Consider the following 22,539-nt stretch of genomic DNA (forward strand, 5'->3'; position numbering starts at 1 on the left):
AATTTTATTGTTGTTGTGACCATGTTACTTATTTTATTTCCATTAATTTTGCTTTCTCTCTCTACTGCCGTGTTTTTTCCACTTCTCTTTTGACCTCTGTTAAACCAAAATTATAGTCTGTTAAACCAAAATTATATCCTCCCAATTCCATGCATTCTCATTTGCTGCTCCTTACCATTAGAACATTTTTTTTACAACTGGATGTTTGCCTAGCTCCTTCTGTTGGTGTGTTTAAAAACAAAATAAGTTGAGCATTTGCTGTGTCATTTAACTAATCACACACATCTTTCTTTCCTCTCCATTCCCCTTGCCTTACTTAAATGGTGAGCCTCTTGTTTTATAAACACTAAGTGATAAATAGTAGCACAATAGTAGATGACATGCCTTATAGCCTCCTGTTTTTGTGCCCCAGAATGTGTTTTGGAGCCAATAAATTTATTGCTTTTACAGGGTTCTCAAAGTGGGTGGGATAAACTTTTTAAAAATGTGTTGACCATTTTTGCAGGAAGCAACAGTTTGTTACCAGGGGAGTCGTGACACCTTTCAATGTATTATATATATCAAGGCAATTCGTAGGACATCAAGACCTGATCTTTCCAAACATTTTTCATATTGGTCACACACGTTTTGCAATACACTAATTCAGCTTTACTAGTGACCTGGCAGGTGCTCTCTCCTGGGGGAGTGTTTGCACGACACACCTACACATTGCAGTCAATACGCTAATGTGTTGTGACACAGTCTGGAAAGCTCTGATCTAGACCAAACCATGTGCTTGTTGCAGGAGATCCAGTGTGAGAGCATTCCTAACAGATGGCTCTCCAGTTTCTGCTTGAAGACCTCCAGTGAGGGAGAGCCTCCTTAGGTAGTTGGTTTCATTGTTGAACTGCTCTTATTGTAAGGAAGTTTTTCCTAGGGTTGAATCCAAAAATTATCCTTTTGTAAATTAAACCAATTAGATCTAGTCCTGCCGTCTGGGGAAGTAACAAACTCTTCCATGCGACAGCCCTTCAGTGAGTCTGAAGGGTGCTGTCATGTCTTCTTCGTCTTCTCTAAACTAAACGTGCCTGGTTCCTTTGACTAGGGTTGCCATATTTCAAAAAGTAAAAACCAGGAACCCCCCCCCCCAAATTGTTGAGCTTATTTTTATGAAACCACTGAAATTGTGGTGTTTTTAGACAAACTTTTTTTAGACCAGTGCCAAACTGTGATCCGGGACATTTTGGAAATTCCCCCTGGACGTCATTTCCAACTTGGAAATCCCAGTACAGTGGTACCTCTGGTTAAGAACTTAATTCGTTCCGAGGTCCGTTCTTAACCTGAAACTGTTTTTAACCTGAAGCACCACTTTAGCTAGGACCCTCGTACTTACGGGACTGTGTCTCCAGGTATGCTCGGTGGTGGATCTTAAGGTCCATAAACAGTAATACCTTAGAACAGTTCTAGTTACAGGTGGGTAGCCGTGTTGGTCTGAGTCGAAGCAAAATAAAAAAATTCCTTCAGTAGCACCTTAAAGACCAACTAAGTTTATATTTTGGTATGAGCTTTCGTGTGCATGCACACTTCTTCAGATACACTTCTGAAGAAGTGTGCATGCACACGAAAGCTCATACCAAAATATAAACTTAGTTGGTCTTTAAGGTGCTACTGAAGGAATTTTTTTACCTTAGAACAGTGTTTCCCAACCAGTGTGCCTCCAGATGTTTTGGGACTACAACTCCCATCATTCCTGACCACTGGTCTTGCTAGCTAGGGATGATGGGAGTTGTAGTCCCAAAACATCTGGAGGCACACTGGTTGGGAAACACTGCCTTAGAAGTCCCAGGCCCGAAGGAAATCAGATTAGCCTCTACTAGAACCAGGGCCTTCTCAACACTGGCCCTGACCTGGTGGAACGCTCTGTCTCCTGAGACCAGGGCTCTGCGGGACCTGATTTCTTTCCGCAGGGCCTGTAAGACAGAGTTGTTCACCTGGCATTTGGCCTGGAGCCAACCTGATTTCCTCCCCCATTTTCCCTTTTCCCTTTTTATATGAGGCTGCATTTTTAATTTAATTTTGATGTATGTAGTCGAGTTGTATTTTAATCAGTTTTATATTTGGTGTTAGCCACTCTGAGCCCAGCTTTGGCTGGGGAGGTTGGGGTATAAATAAAAATTTATTATTATTATTAATGGGGCCTCCTGCTGCTGCTGCACTGCCGGAGCACAATTTATGTTCTCATCCTGAAGCAAAGTTCTTAACCTGAGGTACTATTTCTGGGTTAGCGGAGTCTGTAACCTGAAGCATTTGTAACACACGAGGTACCACTGTAATGTCTGAGAAAATCTGGATGTAGGGCAGCCCTGCTTCAACCTTAACTTACAGGACTTGTTTTCTTTATTCTGCTCACCATCTTTGTTTCCCTGTTCTGAGTCCATTTTAGTTTGTGTACATTTTTCCTGAGGGGTGTTGCCCACATTGGCAGACCTTGGGGTCTCAAATTTCAGCAGCACCCTGTGCAACACCAAAAATTGGTCCCCCCATGCCCCTCACACTCCATTCTAAATCATAGTTGCAGCTTCCCCTGTTCTGCCCCTGAGGCTCTTTGCTCAGTGTGACTGAATTGGTTGAGCTCCCATGAATCCGCCTCTGGTGCCCAGAACCATACACGGTGTTCAGAAGGAGGTCTGACTACCGCAGAATAAGGTGGAAGAGTACAAAGTGCCAAACCCTCCCTCCTTTTCCACCCCACAATCTCCAGCAAACTTTTTTACTTCTCATGAAGCAAGTTTTAAATCATTACATATGCCTTGAGTGTTCATCCCTCTTTCTTCAATTAACCTGCTTGGCTATAAACTGATGATTATGGTGAATTGTAATTCCTTCAGAGACTTTAATCTGGGTGGATCAGGAAGAACGCTCCAATCACAGAAAATAGGGAGAGTTTCATAAGCTCATCAGACAGGCAGGAGTTTTGTTGTAGTAATCTGCTGGGGGAGCTGGATACGTTTAACCCCTCTTCTCATGTTCTGTTCCTGATCATAATGACAATGCACATTTCTTTCTCGGTGGATTTCTCATAGCTTAGCTTTTCAACTGAAATGTATTGCTCCTAAGAGGGGAAAGGGCCATATTTCTTTTCCCTGAGACCTAGATAACAGCTACTATGCTGTTTATATACTGTAGTTCTAAATAATATTGCATGAATGAACTAAAACTCTGGTAGAAGCAGTAAACTACTATATTGCAGGGCAAATGTAACGATACCATGAAATAAAGATTAAGAGGATGCTGCTGGATTTGGTGAACCTGAAAATCTTATCTGTCCTGATCATTTCCTGTTAGCAATGTTTAAATCCCTGTTATAGTCTTCCCCACTCTAGCTATTTATAGTCTTCCCCACCTAGCAGTTTTATGCTGTATTTCCCCTCAACATTTGATACTGTTTGTAGAATGAAGATAAACAATGTGTCATCCTTTATCAATTTGAGAAGAAGAGTGCCCAACACCAACTGTTCTCTGCTTTTCTAATATAATTGGGTGTTGTCATTTTGCTACTCCACCCTGTATCCCCCCCAACCTACCACATAGGACTGTCTTGCTTATGGTTTCTTATATTGCCATATTTGCATAGGTACATGTACAATTGTCTTAACTCTTCACAGGTCTGTCTAGTGTTACAGTTTGTCAGCATGAGAATCCTATAAACAGGAAGACACTGATTAACTGAGTGAATAAACAACTTAAACAACGCATAAAACCTAAAAGTACTGTTGATTATTTAAAACATAAAAGAAAATCTGATTATGCCAACTCAGCATCCATTTACCAAGTGGAATGAGAGGAATGCCAATATATAGTTATTTTATAGATTTTTTTGATTACTTGCATGTGTTTTTATTTATTTTGCATTCATCATCTGGGCTGTATTTGGAGGATGGGTGTTTTTATAAATGTAATTAATACAGAGCAAAATGTTTCTAAGGTATTTGAAAATGATACTAATGTACATTTTCAGAGCATTAAGGTCTAAAACAGCTGGTCTATATATAATCCAAACTTGTAGAAATAATGTTCAGTTTTTCTCCAAGACACTTTCTATGAGAAACTACTGTATAGGTTCTCATTCTATGCATTCACAGCTGATTTGAAATAGGAAGATTTCAAATCAAACAAAACTTCTGTTTCATACTTCTTGATGGCCAAGGCACCAATAAACCCTCGCTCTTGATTTCTCTTTTTAATAAAATGGGGAAGACAGGGAAGTGGGAATGGCACAAGCAGATGCTTATTTGTGCTACATTAGATCTTTCCTGCTGAGAATGCATTCAAAATGCTTTCTTTACAATGAGTTGGCTGTTTGTTTCCTGAACCTGCCATATACACAGAAAGATCCCAGGATTTATTTGTTTAAATATACTTCTTGCCCTCTTGGGTACTTAGGTTTAGGATAGTTTACATTTTAAAAATGTTTCTTAATTGATACAAATTCTCCTGAAATCTCATGGTGTAATGTGAAATTCAGTAGCCAATACCGTAGTAGTTTTCACCTACTTCTGCTCCTTTCAGCCACTCTATCTCAAGATTAAACCTCCATTCTCCAGTTCTGTCTTCCCCACCTCCCATCTCTCTTGCGCCAAAATGTAACAAACAGGAATGAATTGAGTGTTTAATAATAATAATAATAATAATTTATTATACCCCACCCATCTGGCTGGGTTTCCCCAGCCACTCTGGGCGGCTTCCAACAAAATATTAAAATACAATTGTCTATTAAACATTAAAAGCTTCCCTAAACAGGGCTGCCTCATGTTAATTTAATGTCTTCTGCCTTCAGTAGAACTTTACAAGGTGCAGACCAGTATTTGTTACCTAATGTACATCAACTTGAATTCTTGAGAATGTTGATTAAACCAATCTTTTTGAGAATCTTAGCTGAAGAAATAAGTTATTCACTTCTAGTCCACAAAGCTTTTTTTCCTTTTTAGTGCAAAGCTTCTGTGAGGCTTGGTTCTATAATAAACAAGTCTCATAAGAATTTGGTGTCTCAGCACAAGAAATAATGTGTAATTGTTTTCTTTTGGTGTCTGTTTTGTCATCACTGTCTGTGATAGAATAGATGGTGCCTGTTGGAGACTAGAGAGTCATTCTTGGCTCTGATACTGTACTTTCCTTTTGGGCTTTTGCACATTTAAAGGAGTGAATTGCAAAAGCTGATTTCGTCTTCTTCAGCCCTCTGGCTCCAGTTTTGGATCAAGTGTATTCTTCATATCTCTGGGGACCTTCGCTCATACAGGTGCATACAGTTGAAACTCCCATTACAGTGGTACCTCTGGTTAAGAACTTAATTCGTTCCGGAGGTCCGTTCTTAACCTGAAACTGTTCTTAACCTGAAGCACCACTTTAGCTAATGGGGCCTCCTGCTGCCGCCGCGCCGCCGGAGCACGATATCTGTTCTCATCCTGAAGCAAAGTTCTTAACCTGTGGTACTATTTCTGGGTTAACGGAGTTTGTAACCTGAAGCGTTTGTAACCTGAAGCATTTGTAACCCGAGGTACCACTGTACTATAAAAACTTTTAAGTACAGGAGAGATTCCATTATACTCATCCTTTAGTTGCTTTAGAACATTTATGTGGGGTTTTGGTTTTTTGACCCCCCTCCCCCAAAAGTCTCTATTGATTGGGATCGGATTTGGTATTTTATGTCACATTCACTCACCAAGATTCAAAAACAATCTTATGAACTGGATAAATGGCTTTTCCAGTAGCAAAATATATTTGAACTGAAATATTTGACATGGGAAAACATTCAAAAAAGTGCACTTAATGTGGCTTAAATGTTACATTCCATAAATTCAACATTTAACTAGGAAATTACTTTTATTTGAAATACTTGTAAGATAAGATAAGACAAAACAATTCAATAACATACTTTTACCTTGTTTAAATTTTGTTTAAGCTTTGACTGCTTTCATTGTAACGTGCTATTATATTTATTTCTTTGGTATAAATGATCTAATTACATCTGTAAAAATCTATCTAGTTTAACTGGTATTGTATTAATTATTTTATGAAGCAGTTGCATTTTTAAATAAAAGAATTCTATTGAAAAATGTAGCAGTGGAAAATTTTGTACCCCACGTCACTCATGTGAAGCAGAGGGTTTTATATAGCGTAGTGTCTGTCCAAGAAGAGTGCTGAGTGTGCCAAATACTGCTGTTTCTTCAAATATATCCTTTCCCAGGTCAATGTTGTGATTATTCTTATATCCTGTATTTCTACTTGGGTAAAAACACATGCCTCTTTCTCAATAAAGCTTCCTAGGTACTGACCCCCCCCCATTGCAACATGTATACATGCACATTATAAAAAAAAAGTCCTACTAAAGGTTAGGCCACTCTAATACCTAATCCTGCAAACCTTTGATGGCTGGCCTTACACAATAGCTCTTACAATGTTCTGCTTTCTGAAAGTTAACTTGGAAAAGTTGCTTATCACATATATAGAATGCCCTGTGATGTCTAGAGCACATGTTTGGTGCAGTAACTTATGTCTAATTCTCACTGATATAAACTAGAATGATCCTTCTGGCATACTTATCAGGAGAATCCTTGCTAATTCCCTTGTTGCAAGCAGCTCATTTTATTTTGCAATGTGTTGTGATTATTTAAATATGACTACAAGTCTCTACTCCTAATAATAACAATAACTGCTATGAATGCTATATGTGAAGATTGCTTATAACCTCAGATGCTGACAGTGGGTGATATCCAACTATGATGTACTCAGAGAAGCGCCATTAAAATCAAGAGTTGGGCTTATCCAAACTTACCTTTTGCCATGTTCTTTCCAGGAAGAGGTCTGTGTTTAAATGCTCTTATGTCCAAGCATTCCCCCCTCCCCCGCGAGCTTTCCCTGCAAAAACCTGCTCTTTAAAGCTCAATCGGTGCAAGAATCAAGTCAGGTTTTCTGTGGATTAACATTTGCTCCAGTTGATCTTTAAAGAGCAAGTTTTCATGGGGAAAGCCCTAGAGCAAAAAAGGGTGCTTGGACACAGAGCTTTAAATTGTAGATTGTGCCTGGAAAGAGCAGAGGGAAAGCAAGTGAGGATAAACCCCTCATTGGCTATCACCCAGTGATATGGGAACATACAAAAGAATCAGCTTTGGTCTGTGGTAGGGAGCCAATTCCTTCAACATAAAATGTTTCCATTGGCTATTTTGCTGTGTGTTAGTAAAACCAACTACAATTTTCTTTTTTGCATAAATGTTTTTCTGAATGATGTGAAGGATCCTTCAAGTGCATGTACTTAGCTACCATTAAGTCTTGTTGGCAATAGTGGAGACGGAATCAATTTTTCATGCTCATTCTTTGCTGGATTGGGATGTAGACATAAAAGGGCGGTTCTATAGAAATACACCATTTTGTTACACAGTACGTGACCGTAAATCTATTTTTAATAAAAGCCGTAATCAAACTTGAACAACTTACCCTGTATTTTTAGATCTCTGATTAGTCATACTATACTATGAAGCTGAAGTTGGTTTAATAACTGAACGGGAAAGTAGAGTATAGATTCTAGTGTAAGTTATACCAAAAGTTGTACATTGTTTCCTAGTTGCGTGACTTCACAGTGAACTAACCTCATGTTGCCACTTTAGTTGCCATTTTCAGTCATGTTCGGTTGCTGTTGTGTCCCATCTTGACTTTCTCTATATTACCTGTGATTTTGTTTTTTTTCATAATCCAAAAAGATGGTGGTATCTGGTCAGCATGTTATCTACATAATTTTCTGTGGCTTTTTGTGTTAAATAAGAGTATTCTTTTTGTGAGAATGATATGAGTTTTGTTCCACTGCCACATATTGTTGTAAATCTGAAAAGATCGAAAGCAAAATTGGGGTTGTAATGCATAACTAATGACTCTTCCAATGGAGTGGAATGGAAAAAGATATTGACAAAAGCCTGTTGACATCCCTTTTAACCTCTGAGAGCCCATGTATTATAGACAGGGTTTGCATGTCACAGTAAGTTGTACTGTGGCTTCTTGAAATTACATGGACTCCTGGAGAGGAGCTCACAGCTGCTTTGATTCTCCCTGCTCCTTTTTACTGCAGCTCTGCACTTGGCTAAACTAGGGTTTTGTTTAGTCTTAGCATGTTGTTGGAACTCTCTAGGTAACCATGAGCTCTCACCAAGGTTTGTTCTTGGCTTACTGTTTCACATGAAGCAGCCCATAACAAAGGAGCATAGTTGATCATCTTGCTTTTGCAGACAGTCTCAGCAAAGTACTGCTAGATTTTTGCTATTTGCCTAGTATATCTCACCAGATCATGCAGAGAGAGGTACTCCACTTGCTTTTTTCTTTCTTTTTTAAAATGAAGTGAGATGCAAAGCTCTTTTGGTGATTTGTGTAGTCCTGTCCTGAAATACTGCCTGCCTCACAAGTGGCAAATGACATTTCACAAATACAGCTAGCAACACTTGCTGTATCATTGTATAAGTGAACATCTGGTGCAGAGGCAACTAATAAGAATTGAGTCCTAGTGTTGAAGCTTCCAGTTTTGGGAAATACCTTCTTCAGTACCGAAAATGTTTTAGAACCTTGTAAGAACTACCATACCTTGTTTATGGTCACTGATACAAATGCTGCTTAGGAGAGTGCTATGTGCCATGACTCCTGTGAAAAGTGCCAGTTTTTCATGCAGCAGATGTAACCAGTGTGAAAGCAATACATCCATAATGTACTCAGTGCAAGACATGCACGTTGTCAGTCACACATGTACACATGCCTTGAAAGTCTGATTAGAACAGCCTTCTCAGGTGCATTTTGATCCCCGTACTTAGCAGCATGGGACATTTATACTGTCAGGTCACATAACATTTGTGTTAATGCTGCTGGCAAAAGTGTTTGGTTTTAAAACTGCATTATGTAAGAGTATCTAAAAGGAAATAACATTCCCCCCCCCTATCCAACAGGTTGCATATATATGCAGGGGCTTTCATTTTTTTCTGTAAAATGGAATTGCACACATCATACTATGGACATTACTCTTGTTCATAGAAGAGAATAAGAAAACCATGTAGTTCATGCCATCCTGTGCATTACTGCATTAGACTCTAATGATTAGAGCAACTTCCTTGTCCCATATTTGAAAAACAATACATGGAAAACACAAGAAAATGAAAAGTAGTCCATATGGCAATGTGACATATATCTGAGAGAGAGATACTTGGGAATGCTGTGTGCTTAAATATGTAAAGCAACCTTGGTTTTCCTGGAAATCTTTTTGCAATCGTATCCAATCTAACCTTAGTTTCAAAACAATTGTAAGCCACGATGGCTTCACCTTTAATAAGATGGGCAGTGTCCATGGATTCTGGCTATGTTTGTTGGACAGACCGGTTTTTCTGGATTTGAACAAGTTTCTGGGAGTGCTGAACTTCCTTGTACCATTATTCAGGAATTAAATAGCTATCCAATGTGCTGTAGAAGAAACAGGGCAGCGATGTTACCAAACACTTGGAGAAACACATATTTGCCAAGGTCATTATGGTAATATTGGGGGGTTCTTTTTCTCTCCTCACTCCACCCCCATCTCAAACCCCACAATGGACTTACTTCTGGCCCTGGACTTGACTGTAGTACAGAAACCAAGAGGAAGCATTGGGTGGGGAAGGTTTAAGCATTTCCCTTGTTTCCATGTTAACATTACAAGGCAAATACAGGGTTGGGGATTCCATTATTGCCTCTCAAGGTGTAGTTATGCCTACAGTTGACTAAATAAAAAGATAGACTAGTTTTGTCTAAAATAATTTCATTTTCTTCTGCTGGTCTGGGGAAGAAACTATAGCTGAACATATCTTGGTCACTAAATATTTGCAGTAGAAGGAGAGAAGATTGTTTTTTGTCGTCTCTGTGGAGTCCCATGCATGGGTTCTGTGCTTATACCCAGCCAAAGTCTAGGACCTTCTAGAACAGGGCTGGGAACTTGTGGCCATTCAGATGTTGTTGGACTACAACTCGTTCCTGACCGTTGGCAAGGCTGGCTGGGGCTGATGGGAGTTGTAGTCCAACAACATCTGGAGGGCTACAGGTTCCTCATCCTTGCTCTAGGGCTAGATGATTAATATTTTTGGTGGGAGGCCTGCACTCTGGGCATATTCTCAGGGGGACCATCCCCCTTGCTTTCCCATTCAATTCCTCCTTGGCCGCCACTGCAGTTGCATCAGATGGAACTTTCTTTCATTTTTTCCTAGAAGGGAAGTGAAAATTTAGATTCCTTTCTCTTTTCTCTTGTTTATTCTACAACAATGAGTTTCATTTTGTTTCTTTTGGTGATTCCCTGTGCTTGCTTATGTTTCCATTAGTGTTGACAGGAGTCATAATACAGTGATCTCTCCCTCCCTCTCCCTCCCTCCCTCCCTCCCTCCCTCCCTCCCTCCCTCCCTCCCTCTTATTGATACAGTATAGTACTCTATCTGTAGCAGTGAGTTCCTTCATATGGACACTATTTCTGCCATCTTTGCTTTAGTGAGTGACACGTTGTGACACCTTCCCTATTTGTCAAAAGTTCACAAGGCAGACACAAAGACAGGTCCGACCTGGCTTTCTATTACCTTCTGGTAGCTGATTCTTGTGATGAATGCTGAGGCTCAAGTTATCAGGGCTCCACTGTGACATAACTGCTGCATCTCAATCCTTTCACATTTGCTACTGATGGCTGAATCTGCCTTGGTGGACTGTAGAGCTGTTGCAAGTGCCATGGTGGTTTCCTCTAGTGAAATTAAGACACTGTCCAGTGTGGCAGTTGGCACACCCTCTACAACAAGTGTGCCTCTGGTCTTACTTAGTGCTGACTGGTTTGGTATCAACATTTCTCCCAAACCTTGTTGTGGAGACAGTTGCTCCGATGCTTTGACTTGACTCATCAGGTGTGGAAGTCCAAGTGCATACCTTGGTACAGATATCTGCCTAGGAATTCACCTTGGAGGCACTTTCCCCATTGCTGGACAAGTACATTGACACAAGTACATTGGTATGAATTGGCCATTCATACCAATGGTATGAATGATAAGTTGTCATATTTTTCAATGAAAGCATCACTAAAAATAAAACAAAAGAAGAAGAAGAAGGGCAAGGGAAGTAGGGGATTACCTCAGAACCAGCATCTCTAGAGATGGTTTCTACTCAGTCTTCTGCTGTGTTCAGGCTATTACTAAGGAAGCTCCAGTACATGTCTCCACTGAGGGCGAAGTTCAGGATCAAACCCTTCCTGAATGGAGGATTCACTCACTTTGAGAGTTCCACCATCATTCCTGGTTCTGTGATTACTACTCTCTGCAGCATAGTTGTTTCCACAGGGTTTTGTCCTCCTCAAGACTGAGGAAGTCCTCACATGCTTCCTGCTCTTGCTACTAGTACAGATTGCTGCCACTTTGACCCCTGGTTATTCCTGGGATCCTATTGTCAGAAACATGCTCATTATTTGTACTGTGATCTCTGTTGTCCTTCAGTGCCATATAAAATTTTGGGAGCAATAGTGTATACTATGCATTATGAACTATGCCATTACATTCCCACTTTTAACTGGGGACTACTTTCCACATTGATCACATGACCTTCAAAGTTATGCTCACCTCATTTGAGGCATTGGGAGTGATGCTGGCAAACATTATTTGATATGAACTCTTTGGGCGAAAGAATCTGGGCTAGGATATCTTGCTGATTTATTCTAACACTATTGGCCTTTTAGATGAAGGTTCTTTCCTACAGGAATAGGAACTTTACTAATGTTTTTAGCACTTTACTAGTGCTATCTGTACCAAACAATGTTCTCGCCTTCCTCCATGTTATGGATGGGAGTGGGACTAACTGTTGGGAGGTTGCAGGGCTGAAAATTTAATTGTAGGAGTTCTGGGCATGAGCACTGGAGAACGTGGACACATCTAAAGAGGAAAAAAGGAATAAAAGTAAAACAGTACTGGCCAGATAATAAAAATGGTTTGAGTAGATAAATATATTAGAAGCTGGTTTGTAGTGATGTTATAGGCACCATTTACTCAATCACTTTGTTTTTTAGCATCTTTACAGCAACTCCAGCAACCCTAATCTCTCCCCGCTGCATAATTGAAGGTGTTGAGACAGACAGACAAGCAATAGGGTACTGTATTGGTTTCAGTAGAGCTGAAGAGTAATTTCTCCACTGGTCCTTGCTAGACCAGTGTTATCTGTGCTGGGTCTAAAACAGACTCCATGATTTTACAATATGCTCTAGTGTCCCTGAAACATTGTGAAGCTGAGCTGCTAATGGCCCTGCTTCGTGAATGTTGTGGTGATTGGCAAAATAAAGTGCTAAGTTGTGATTTTCCTTTCTCACTGAATGTTAACTGAGTTATCAGCAGTATGTGTAAAGAATCCAAGAAAACAATATTCTTTAAATGTTTGTTTTGTTGTAGATCTTTCATTCTGTAAGCTACTCTTCTAAAGATATTACTATTTTATTTTGGACTTATTTCACAACATTTATATACTGTTTGATTGTAAACCTCAAAGTGGTTTACAAAAAAACTTGCTGGGCTCTCTTGTATAGGTCCTTCACTGTGGTTGTAGTGATTTGGATGCAGTATTTATGTCTCTCAGCCCCTATAATGTACCTTTCAGTGCAGTATTTTATTTGAATTAGTATTCGAACTTGTTAATATTGCAAGACTTCTGTTCTAATTTTTGGTTCTGTTGTTTTCGCTTGTGAATTACCACTTGATCATTGATCTTCATGTGGAAATGTGAGAAACTGAGACATTAGTCCTGCCTACAGTGGGATAGAAATGAATCTTTCATAATTATGGAGCACACTAGTATTACTGCTGTCACTCGACTGTTCAGCAGACTATCTGTCCTTATAAGTACCACAATGGGTGATGTGATTAAAATACAGTTTAATTCCCAGAGTATATAACTTCATAAATTAGCATTGCTAAGGAGGGGCAATGATATTATAAAACCAGATGAAAGTATTGGCTTTATGCAGTGGAATTCAAACAACTTTCCCACTGTATTCAAAATTATTATTATTTATTGAGTTTATATACCGCCCTATACCTGGACGTCTCAGGGTGGTTTATTATTGAGAAGTAGCTGGCAGAATTAGCGTAAGAGCAACAAAGCAAGGTTTAACTTAGATTCAATTTAATTTGAGATGTTCCAGTTCTGTCTTTTTTTAAACTTAAAAATGTTCAACCTTGTAATAAGACCATTTCCCCACACTTCTACAACCTGGGCAAATTAGCACTGAGCAAGTCATTTAATGGCTTTTACATAAGGATTAGATAAAATCATGGTCAACCAGATGCCTGTGAGGAAACCCACAAGCAGGATTCAAGCACAAGAACACTTCCCCCTCCTGTGGTTTCCAGCAACTGGTATTCAGCAAATGGTGTACCCAGCAATTGGTATTCAGTGCAATTAACAAGACTATACTGCCTCCATAAAGGAAAAGGGACCCCTGACCATTAGGTCCAGTCGTGACCGATTCTGGGGTTGCGGTGCTCATCTTGCTCTATTGGCCAAGGGAGCCAGCGTACAGCTTCCAGGTCATGTGGCCAGCATGACTAAGCCGCTTCTGGCAAACCAGAGCAGCACACGGAAACGCCGTTTACCTTCCCGCTGTAGCGGTACCTTATTTATCGACTTGCACTTTGACGTGCTTTTGAACTGCTAGGTTGGCAGGAGCTGGGACCGAGCAATGGGAGCTCACCCCGTCACAGGGATTTGAACCGCCGACCTTCTGATTGGCAAGCCCTAGGCTCTGTGGTTTAACCCACAGCACCACCTGCGTCCATACTGCCACACTTTATCCAATGGAATTGATGCAGTAATTGATTAAACTTAATAATGTGACATCACTGATTGCTACTTACTGTCTGGCCCCCAAGGTGTTTGCCTTCAGAAAACTCATACTAGATGCAGAGGTTTAACATGCTCCATTGCTGATAAAGATTCAGATCCTAGATGTGTGATTATTAGGTGAAAACATGGGGTTGTTTCAATACCTCATTTTTCATCCAGCATAGTTCCCCTGATCTAATCACTCTTTTGTTTAAATTCCTCCAAGAAAATATGTTGATAGAACTTCATTGGAAAACCAGATAGTGTAATTACCCTCACTGTTTGTTTGTGCTTCTTGGCTTCTTCAGTGGAGCAGCCAACGTTGTTGAGCTTTTGTTAGGAGATCACCCCCTAAAGCTTTAGGGGCAGGCTTTGGTTTGGAGGGCGATGGAACCTCAGTTTGTTGAATACTTTCAATGCTTCTCTGTAATCCCCCCCCCTTTGGCTACGTCCATGATCATACATCATTTAATTACAATAATAGGATACATACAATGGAAGGCCCTTTATTATAGAGATTGTTTTCAGTATTTGAATATTGGGATGCTTACTGTTTCCTTCTTACTGTATGCCCACAGAAATGCATATTTCCATACTCTCCATGCCTGTCTCTTGGTTATGTGATGGAGAGCTGATTACTCTCAAAGTGGTAGTGATTATTTACCTTGATAGCAAAGTAATATGTTGGAAGTTAGTTGGTGGTGGACTGGACAAAGTATTAAAACTGCCAGTACTGTTGGGAATCATCTTTGAGGGAAAATTAGTTCCTGTGTGGAATGTCTTTTAACCTTTTAATAAAATTTAAGGTGCATATTTGCACATCAATGTACTCCACATAGTTATTTATCAGTAACTGAAAAAGAAATAGTTTAAAATAAAATTCAGTTTGATTAATAATCAATTATTACCAATATATTCTATTATATTTATATGCTTTATAGGGTTTAGTTAAAGACATCTTCTACTCCAAATGAAATATATATATATAAAAAAATGTGGGCTTCATTATAAATAGAGTAACTACTTTCCTATATCATGAATAAATGCAACCTATTCCCTTCTGTGAGATTTCTAATTCATTCTTTAACATAGAGTTACCAAGTTCCCAGCAGTATAACATCTGCAAACCTTTCACTAGCTTTAGTGCTTAAAGTTAATTTTATTATGCTTAATTGTTTCCCAAGTTTCATTAACAGACCCATCTTACTAGGTCCCCAAGTGCTTTATATGACTTTGCCTCTATGTGGAGTGTTTTCATGAGTGTGGCGAGGCAACAGCAAAATCTGGACCTTGGGTATTAACAAGATCTTGATTGAAAATAGCCTTTGAGGCAGACAGTGAGATGTGAATTGTGCTTAATGTATTTTCTAACAGTCTAACTTGCTGGCCTTCAGAAAAACATGGGCAGAAGTCTGCTGAATCTGTTATTAGAACTGGAGACTCCTGGATCACTTAAGTATCTGGAATTGCCAATACCACTAAACTGAAAGCTCTTTGGGATACAAATTGAAAAAAAAAATAAAGGTGCTGTGCTCTCAGCTGACACTCATCTTGTATGGGAACATATGGATTAGACAGCTATCGAAAATATAATTGGGGAGACCTCACATGTCCTTAACTGCCCAGTTGATTTCTTGCATATCAAACTTAGGTCAGAAGCTCCCCTCATTTGTTTTTGAATGTTGCCAACAGCACTGACAGAAGCATCTGCCTTCCATTTAATTAATTAATTAAATTTGTATACTGCCCTATACCAGAAGATCTCAGGGCAGTTCATAACATAAAATTATTCATGGCACAACACTCCTGATAACATACCTGTAGGTTCAGATAATATCTGCTAGGAAAGTTACTGAGTGCTCTAAGATGTGATTGATCCACTGTTGCCCCTCTGTAATTAGGTCTGGCAGGAGCTTGTTTTTCCAGATTTGTGATGAAAATTTGTCACTGGTCGCCTCCAGACTGTACTTTGTGGGAGATTCAGTCACATAATGCTCTAGCACAGCAAACCCACTTTAAAGAAAACTGAACTTTTTCTGATACGGAGAGTGACAGAAAAAGGATAATGATCAATTAATGAGAAGTCATATTACTGCTGCACAAACAAATCAGGGTGAAGTCTCATCATATACTGAATTCCATATAGCCTCCACACAAACAAATTAAAATGAATATCCAATAAGGTGGATTCAGTAGCACCTTAAAGACCAACTAAGTTTTTATTTTGGTATGAGCTTTGGTATGAGCTTTGGTATGAGAAGTGTGCATGCACACGAAAGCTCATACCAAAATAAAAACTTAGTTGGTCAATAAGGTGCAGATACTATATAACCTCTCTGTGCAAGTTTTGTGCAAACAAATCAGGATAAATTCTCAACAAACAGGTCATATGGAAATAGCCATTGTTACCTATAAGTAATAGATTACCTGTAAGTAAAAGATTAGCATCCTAATTTATTATTGGAAAATTTTGATTGAAGGGCAGTGCAGAAATATTTTGAATAAATGATACAAGAACTCTGTTTTCTTGTATTGATGTGTTTAATTTTTGAATTTATGAAGGGTAGATTAGTAAAAAATATGGGAGGAAAAGAAACAGCTCTTTTACATTCCGAGTGTTTAACTTGAATGTTTTGATAGACAAGCAATTCTCAGTTTGTCTGAAGGCAACAAGTCGTTATAGCAAAGGCTAAGATTCCAGATTATTTGGACTGTAAACTGGTGATGGACATTGAGTGTGAAAATATTGTTGAGTAACTTGGGTATTGTTTCTGACATCACAGGAGACACACACTGCTAGTGCTGCTTACGAATGTGTCTAATTTATTGTGCAATTAATAAACATCCATTTTATCATCTTCTTTCTTGCTCCATTTCTTTCACCAAAAGCTCTTTCCTAGTTTGCTTGTACTGCTGATTCTTAATTTTAACTCGCCCAGTAGTTTGACATTTCTCAGCATCGCTAAACATATCTCTGAACCAGATATGGTTTTGAATCCTCGAAGTGCATTGACATTGCCCCTTCTGTGTCTTTATTGAAGGAGCAGTTTGTACACAAATAGTTTTTAGCAGCCTCTCCCTTCTTCAGACTAGTTACTAATTACAGCCATGTTTCCATAGCTAAGAAGGGTAATTTAACCCCCTAGATCTAATGATCAGTTTCTCACTCAGTTCTGCTTTCATAGCTGATACAGTTTCTTTGCTTACCTCTTTCTTTTAGCGCTGTTCGTGCAGTTGCTCTGGACCTTGAAAGTAAAATAATTTCAGTAATCTGCAAGGATGTCTGGCACATATCTGGCCCTGGCCAAACAAGCTGACTCTGATTCACATGTTTGGGGAAGTTTCCAGCCTTGCTGAAACTTGTTTGTGCCTCTTCTACCTCACTGTGTGGAGAAAGTGATGGCTGAATTGCTGTCTGACCTAGAGATATGAAGACTTGGTGGAAAACAAGGGAGGAATGATTTTCTCTGCTCCTCCACCATCAGGCCAGAAATGGGACTAGTGTTGAAAACAACATTCTGAAAGAGATGCTGGTTGAAATAATTTGGAAATAAGTGGTTTGGAATTACAGGTTATTTCCAAAGATTTCTTTCCTTCAGAGAGAGAATAAGCTGCAAATCTCCTTTGGGAGAAAGGGTAGGAAAGAAATTAAGGGTTGAACCCAACTTAAGTCATGCTCATAGTAGATCCATTGAAATCATTACTCACGGCTAACTTAGGTCCATTGATTTCAATGGGTCTACTCTGAATTTGAGATAGTTGGCTTCCACCACAAATAAATATAATGGGTTTTTTGGACCCAAAGTTCAAAGATAGCAAATAACATTGCTACTGTCTGACCAAAGTAGAAAACAAATGCTTTGTAAACTGACACTTTGCATATTGTGGTAAGCCGTAGTCTGAAACAAACTAGGGCTTACTATGAACGAGCAACGTGCTGGTACACGTTGCTTAAGTGACACACCCTCGTCCCTCCTCCTTTCTTTCCCAACCCAGAAAGAAAGAAACTTTGTGTTACATGTAGATCATGGGATCGGCTTAGTGCTACATGTGAATCAGGACTGTTAGTTTGTTTCCACACAAACCACAAGAGAAATTCAAGGCTTGTTTGTTTGTTCTATGGTTTTCCATTATGGTTGAAAATGATCATTATCTCTCCAGCATCCCAGTTTGTCTGCAGAAAAAGGGGGGTTAATATTGGATCTCCAGGGACATGCATCCAAGTGAAGTTGTTCCTTTGTCCTTGTCATAAAGGGGAAGTGTATGGTTAAACCTCATACCCAGTTGTCGCTTCTCTTTGAAATAAAACACTGCAACAATTCTATAAGCTGAGGTACTGCCTCACGTTGTACTTCTCCAATATGCATATTAATATCTAAGTTGTAAAATACCATTTAGAAAATATTCTAGTATCTTCCCACTGGCCTTTGATTTGGTACAGAAAAGAATAAACAGCACAAACCTTGTAGATGTCAATTCTTATATTAAAATAATTGCTCATGAAAGTAGTGGTGCAGGGTTTTTTGAAAAGTCTCAATGTTGCTTGCCATCACACAGCCAATATACTCCACCAGTTTATCCATTGCCACTGTTCCAAGTCTTTAAACAGAATTCTCTCAATACTGAAGGATTAGGATCTTTCCAGTTCATAGTGATGGATAACTTAGCAGCTGCTATTAAATTCAAAACTAATGCTGTTCCTGAAGTTCAGAATATTTCAGATATCTCAATATTTAACAGGTTGCACGGCAAGCTATTACTTGACTCCCTGTTTTACTGGTGTAAAACTTGAGCATGTGACCCTAGGGAAAGCATTTTTGAAAACACACTGTGGTCTGCAGTAGTTATTGTCCTTTCTCTTTTCCCCTGGGAACCAACAATTGCAACTGGATTCTTGAGCACGATAGTTCATCTTGTTTGCTTTCTAATCAGTGTGATCTGGAAAAGCAGCATTTCTAGCACACATATTTTTTCATGATACATTTTTGGCTGTTTTCACAGATCTGCATTTATATTGGAAGATTTTTAAGGTTAGCTCTAGTTATATGCGCCTAGTGATACTGTTGGTGAGGCAGGGCTCAGTTGGCCAGCCTTCTATTTTCTAGTTTACAGCAGTGTCTGCAGCCTGGCTAGCTTTTCAGACACCTTGTAACTGAATAACCTTCTAAAGAAATGCCTGAAGCAGCTGATATTATATTGATATTCTGTTATATTTTACTCCAAGAAGACCCATTTATCTTAAATAGAACCCAATAAGGCATACATGTATGTACAAAATATTTTTTTAATGTGATCCTATTGATATCCCAAGATGAAATTGTGCAGGTAGCTCTTAGAAATATTACATAATCAAATACAGATTATTGAAAAACTGTAATCATATTAATTTTTTTAATCCCTTAAAAATTAAATTTTGTAACTTAAATTTAAAATTTAGAGTAAGTCCATCATGCGACATATCATATTAAAGTTCATGAAGTTCTGAAGAGATTGGTGTTTTTAGTTTTGGCGTCTCTCAGTCCTGGGCTGAGCTGTTAAGGTTTTTTTGTCACATTTTTGAAATTTCAAACCCTCATAACTAAAAAACGGGATGAGATTTAAACTTAGTTTTGATCATTCAACAAGTGTACAAAATATTTTGGATGAAATGAGGTAAAAAAGTTGGATCACTTGAAATGGAATGGCCCTGAACATTTTGGGTCCCAGGTACTTGCTGAGCTGTGAACAAAGCACTGTGGCATTCACAGTACTGGAGGAAACTTTGAACTTAATTTGAGGTGACCTTTAAAATTCTAAGGTGAGGCCATCTATGAAGGTCTATTTTGCACTGTATTGCTTTCTGTGTTAACGTTTGACACACATTGTGGTTGGTGCAAGTCTTTGCAACCATAATAGCTTCTTCTGTGCTATAGTAAGAACCTTACAGTGCAAGATTAATTGTGATTGAGACCCCATTAAGCAGGTGTTGGCACAGGTTTCAATGGATGTCAATTGTATAGGAACTTGGGCTTGAAGTACATGTTACATTATTATTAATTAAATTTATATACTGCTGTATACCTGCAGGTCTCAGGGTGGTTCACAAAATAAAATTACGATATAAAAACACAAAATACACAATCAAAATATAAACAGAAACAGCCAAATAACCCCCCAACACATAAAAATAGTTTTTAAAAAACACAATTAAAAAGCAGTTTAAAAATGTAAATGCAGTTCTGTGATTTCTTTTATCTGTGTCTAGTGGTGTTTTATATATACATATATAAGGCTGCATCTGAGTATAAAAGTGAGATGCCTAACCACTGTTCAGCTCAAAATTGCCCACTCCAAGCTGCTTTTCCACCCAGAGGAGTGGGGAAGGGAAACTATGGGGACTATTTCCCTTTTTGTCCTCTGACTGAAAAAAGTAGTTCAGGAGAGATTATTTCAAACTAAAAAAGGACAAGAGTGGGGAGTGTTAAGCAGCACACCTTTCATGTGCTCAGACTGGCAGGCTCCTTTAGTTAAAAGCAAACAAACCATAGAGGGAAGAATCTGAACTTGGCATACCATGTGGCTTGAGCCTTGGCTACATCATGACAGAATAATGCTGTTTGCTTTTGTCCGTGTGTCACAGGTGCTTCATTAGTAAGTTCTGTTGAATCTTTCATCTATTCTCCATTGTTGTTGTTATTTTAAACTGGAGTAATTTTTCAATTGCTGTGAAGGAAGCCTTAATTTAAATGTGTTGTTCACCTACATTTAAGCAAAGTCAAGATTTTGCAAAGTTAAAGCATAATACATTTGTGAAAAGAAAAGACATTCTATTCTAGGGTAACTTATGCCTAATTAATGCCCTTCCACCACATGGATATTTATGATTTGCTGGAGGCTCTAGGTGTCCAACAGAACTGCGAGATGGAAGAAGGGTGTTAAAGCTTTTAAATGGCCCCAGGGTCTTGTCCAGCAACTGTCAAGACTCTTCGGTGTGGTGTGACTCTGAACTCAGGCTTCTGGTTTAGCAATAACATACAGATAGTGTAGAATAAATAATCATGCTAGGCACCTTGAGTACACTGAAAGGACAGTAAACTTGTAACAGATACGTTGGAAGTAACAAGTGTGCAGCTTGTTTTGCTTTTAGGACAATGAGCCATTATGTGTTTTATATATGTAAACCACCGTGTGATCTTTGGATAAAGGGCAGTACAGAAATTTAATAAATAAAATAATAATAATAATAATAATAATAATAATAATAATAATAATAATAGAAGAGTAACCAAAGTGATCAAAAGCTACTGGTGGTAACATAGTTACAGGTAGGTAGCCGCGTTGGTCTGCCATGGTTGAAACAAAATAAAAAAATTCCTTTCAGTAGCACCTTAGAGACCAACCAAGTTTGTCATTGGTATGAGTTTTCGTGTGCTACGTGGAATGGTTAGAGGAAGTCTCTACAAAACCATGAGGCTAGTGCTGCTTCCAGTTTCTCTCCTATACTGATAGCTACACCTTCATGGGTTACAGCAGGCATCCCCAAACTTCAGCCCTCCAGATGTTTTGGACTACAATTCCCATCTTCCCTGACCACTGGTCCTATTAGCTAGGGATCATGGGAGTTGTAGGCCAAAACATCTGGAGGGCCGCAGTTTGGGGATGCCTGGGTTACAGAGACCAAAAGTATATATGTACTGTATTCTGCACCTCTTCCTTATTGCTTGACATGTCGGCTTGAGGGATTTTATTATGAACAGGATTGTGGGAGGAGTCCCTGCATGAACTCTCTTCCCCAGTTCTATGGAGTTAGAAAAAAAATCCAGTGATATCCTGAGTAAAAGGACTGAAGATCCATATGGCAATATATTAAATGCCAACAAGACACATCTAGGAGAGCTTATTCTGGGTCATTTCCATCCACTCAAACCCTTGCATAAGAAATTAAATCTAAGCCATAGTAATACAGAGATGCTGTTGGATCAGCTTTTGGGTTGTATGATGTGTTCCCCAAAGCTCAGTAGCTATTATTTTTCAAATAGGGCACATATGAGGTAATGTGATTATACAGATCCCGAACTTGTGTCCAGGAACGGCTTGTTACCATGATTAGAGTGAAGGGGAAATTGGGAGAGACTGTTTCCTTTCTGGCACTGGATGGAAGACTAGAGGACTGAATTATATTTCTAATTGCCTTTACAGCGTGTCTTCAATGATCTCAGTGGCTCAGTGACCCTATCCTGGATTGGTGACAGCACTGGGGTAAGTAATACAGATAGGTTGAACAGATTTTTAAATATTAATTTAAATATTAAAGGAACAAAAACACAACAAGTGAAATAATAATTCCTCCGAGTGCATGACTCAGTACTCTCAATACAGTGGTACCTCTTGTTGCGAATGGGATCCGTTCCGGAGGCCCATTTGCAACATGAAAAGGCTGCATCTGCGCATGCGCGTGACACAATGCAGCTCTTCTGTGCATGTGCAAAGAGCGATTTAGCGCTTCTGAGCATGTGCACAGGTTACGGACGCACCAAACCCGGAAGTAACCCATTCCGGGACTTCCTGGTTTGGCACAGCCAAAGCGCAGCCAAAAGATGCAACATGCAGCGGATGCATCATGAGGTATGACTGTAATGGATAGTTTTGCTTTAATCTTCCCACATGGAAAAGTAGGGTTGTTCCTGTTTGATG

At 39.1% G+C, this 22,539-nt stretch overlaps 1 protein-coding gene across 2 annotated transcripts in view; it reads left to right on the plus strand.

The window, feature by feature from the left end:
* SORT1 (sortilin 1) overlaps positions 1-22,539 on the plus strand; it is a 58,975-nt gene that overhangs the window by 3,018 nt on the left and 33,418 nt on the right. For both annotated transcript variants that reach the window (XM_035121786.3, XM_035121787.3), the window contains exon 2: positions 22,045-22,104. In XM_035121786.3, coding sequence (XP_034977677.3) covers positions 22,045-22,104 — 60 coding nt within the window. The remainder of the gene's footprint in view (positions 1-22,044; positions 22,105-22,539) is intronic.

This window comes from Zootoca vivipara, chromosome 7 (assembly GCF_965207765.1).
Source record: "Zootoca vivipara chromosome 7, rZooViv2.hap1.1, whole genome shotgun sequence".
In the NCBI taxonomy this organism is placed as follows: domain Eukaryota; kingdom Metazoa; phylum Chordata; class Lepidosauria; order Squamata; family Lacertidae; genus Zootoca; species Zootoca vivipara.